At 44.5% G+C, this 3,003-nt stretch overlaps 1 protein-coding gene across 1 annotated transcript; it reads left to right on the top strand.

The window, feature by feature from the left end:
- The first annotated feature begins 252 nt into the window (after positions 1–252).
- On the top strand, positions 253–1,869 carry LOC107487540 (uncharacterized). The gene is made up of 3 exons (XM_016108196.1): positions 253–846; positions 904–1,346; positions 1,488–1,869. Exons 1-3 carry the CDS (start codon positions 253–255, stop codon positions 1,867–1,869), a joined length of 1,419 nt encoding a protein of 472 aa, XP_015963682.1.
- Positions 1,870–3,003: the final 1,134 nt, after the last annotated feature.

The raw sequence follows: 3,003 nt of genomic DNA, 5'->3' as shown, positions 1-3,003 counted from the left end.
GATCTCAACGGTAGTGTAGGCGACGAGGTCGGAATAGAGAAATTTTCGCGGACCTCTTTACGGTGTGCTGCACCGGCTAGGGTTGGAGATGGATTGTTGGATGATCCAGAGGACGATGATGTCGAGCCGGATATGATTGCTGATGACAGTGGCGATGATGTCGAAGCAAGTGAGCCTACTGGGGCGGCCGGTGGTTCTAGCTCTGGCACACAGTAGTACCCTCCACATTTTTTCTCTTTGGACTTGGATGCCATGAGGCAGGAGGGGGTTCATGGGCAGCCGGCTGGATTTGGCGCTAGAGATGGTGAAGGGTTTGCAGGTCTGACAGAATTTCAGGTTGGTCAGCAATTTCAGGATAAAGAAGAGGCCCTGTTAAGTGTGAAGACTTACAGCATCCGTCGAGGGGTACAGTACAAGGTCGTGGAGTCTGACTATCGTCGGTATGTGGGCAAGTGTTCTAAGTTCGGGAATGGGTGCACATGGTTGATTCGTCTGAGTCTCCGACAGCGCAAGGGCCTTTGGGAGGTCAAAAGGTACAACGGACCGCATACGTGTCTCGCCACCTCCATCTCCAGCGACCACAGGAGTTTGGATTACCATGTGATATCGGCATTCATTATGCCAATTGTTAGGACTGATGCATCCGTCAGCATCAAGGTGCTTCTAAATACCACCGCCGCACACTTTGGGTTTAGGCCGACGTACAGGAGGGTCTGGTTGGCCAAGCAAAAGGCTGTTGCCCTCATCTATGGTGACTGGGATGAGTCGTACAACGAGCTACCAAGGTGGGTGTTAGGAGTCCAGTTGACGATGCTTGGTACTGTTGCAGTCCTTAGAACGAGTCCTGTTCGTGTCGGTGCACAGCTAGACGAGTCTCAAGCTTATTTTCACAGACTATTCTAGACGTTTCCACCGTGTATCGAGGCATTTCGTCATTCCAAGCCCCTAGTTAGTATTGACGGCACCCATCTCTATGGCAAGTATGGGGGAACGTTGCTTGTCGCGATTGCACAGGACGGGAACTCCAACATACTCCCTGTGGCATTCGCATTAGTCGAGGGTGAGAATGCTGAGTCGTGGTCCTTCTTTCTCTCCCACCTGCGTGAGCATGTGACACCGCAGTCGAGTCTGCTGGTTATATCGAACAGGCATAACGGCATCAAGGCCGCATTTGAGGCTCCTGACAGAGAATGGTTACCTCCGTCTGCATACCGGACATTCTGCATTCGACATGTAGCGGCAAATTTCAGCCTAACCTTCAAGGGCAAAGATGCAAGGAGGCTACTTGTGAATGTGGCGTACGCTAAAACTGAGGTCGAGTTCCATTACTGGTTTGATATTCTGAGGTCTGAAGACCCGGCGATGTGTGACTGGGCGAACCGGGATTGAGTATTCATTGTGGACACAGCATTGTGATGAGGGGCGTAGATTCGGACACATGACGACAAATATCTCTGAGTGTGTGAACTCATCTTCAAGGGTGTTAGAAACCTTTCTGTGTGCTCGCTAGTGAAGGCAACATACGGAAGGTTGGCCGAATTATTTGTTCGCAAAGGGAGAGAGGCTGAGGCGCAACAGGGAACTGGACAACAATTTAGTCAGCACTTGGTGAAGTGTATAGAGGCCAACTTGAATACGGCTAGGTGCTTCACGGTGACTTTGTACGACAGGGATAACTCCGAGTTCACCGTCGCAAAGACAACTCCGACTGTTTCTTTCTCACTGGGTAGCTACAGAGTCTCGCTTGCATCTCAGACATGTGACTGCGGATACTTCCAGGCACTCATTTCCCGTGTCTCACGCACTGGCATGCTGTGCCTACTCACGGCTTACATGGGAGCCTTACGTCCACCAGGTGTATCGTCTTAGTTTGGTCTTCAGTGTGTATCAGATGGGTTTCACACCTCCCATTTCGGAGGGTTTCTGGCCACCATATGACGGGCCGACTATCATCCCAGACCCGAATAAGAGGCGTGCGAGGGAGGGTCGTCCAAGGTCCACTCGGATACGGACCAATATGGACGAGGCAGACCTGAACCGGCCAAAGAGACCGGCCACACACGTCGGAGTTGCCCACAGCTTGGAGGAGTAGAGCACACACGGGGACATGATTAGGTGTATTGCTAGTTTTGGTACTTTTGTCATTTCAATTTCGCGTTTAGGTTCCACTATTATCGGTTTTCTTACTTGTAGTTGGTAGGTGATATAATTTGTTAATGTTAGTGCGATGTACTATGAATGGGATCTTAATATGTTTTGTTTCCGGAGTTTTAAACGAAATATATGTTGAATGCACACCAGAATAACAAACTCTACGAGTTAAATTAAGACATGACGCAGAAACTATGTTAGTAACAGAAATTAGTGTTTGGAACAAATTGTGAATAATTCGAACCAGCCTGGTTCGAATTACTATTTGAGACAATTTGTGAGTAATTCGAACCAACTCGATTCGAATTAGTTGGAGAGTGGTTCATGTGTGTAATTCGAACCAACCTAATTCGAATTATGCTAGTGGTAGTTCGAACCAAGTAAGTTCGAATGATATGTTATTGTAGTTCGAACCAAACTAGTTCGAATTACATAATAATGTGTTTTAGCTGATTCGTTAATCAATTTTCAATTTGGCTGATTTATGTTATTTTTTTGCTCCATTAACTTATTTCTGTTTTTTGCCCTTTTATTATCATGTTTCGTAATAATACTTATTAGATCTATCATAAAATTAAACCACTTATCTCATCATTTAAAATAATAAAAAAACATAAATAATTATATCAATTAGATTTCCATTGTTTGACCTTCGTTATTAAGACATCGTACATTACTACCGATGCATTAGATACAACCAAGGATTATACATGTTAATTAGAAATATAAATATTTATATATGTAGTCCTTTTATTAGTTAAGTTTTTTAAAAAAATAATTTTTATAATATAATATTAAAATTTTTATAATTAAAAAATTTGAAATTTGATTTGTTTTAAATTTAGAAAGATA

The sequence above is a fragment of the Arachis duranensis genome, chromosome 5, assembly GCF_000817695.3.
Source record: "Arachis duranensis cultivar V14167 chromosome 5, aradu.V14167.gnm2.J7QH, whole genome shotgun sequence".
Classification (NCBI taxonomy): domain Eukaryota; kingdom Viridiplantae; phylum Streptophyta; class Magnoliopsida; order Fabales; family Fabaceae; genus Arachis; species Arachis duranensis.
The sequence above is the reverse complement of the archived record's forward strand: the minus strand, read 5'-3'. Positions and strand labels throughout refer to the sequence as shown.

Excerpts from the sequence above, each read along its gene's own strand:
- LOC107487540 (XM_016108196.1), top strand. The coding sequence starts at position 253 with ATGAGGCAGGAGGGGGTTCATGGGCAGCCGGCTGGATTTGGCGCTAGA. Across the intron at positions 847-903 it reads CAGTCCTTAGAACGAGTCCT|ACGTTTCCACCGTGTATCGA; the intron begins GTTCGTGTCGGT and ends AGACTATTCTAG. Across the intron at positions 1,347-1,487 it reads TACTGGTTTGATATTCTGAG|AAACCTTTCTGTGTGCTCGC; the intron begins GTCTGAAGACCC and ends CAAGGGTGTTAG.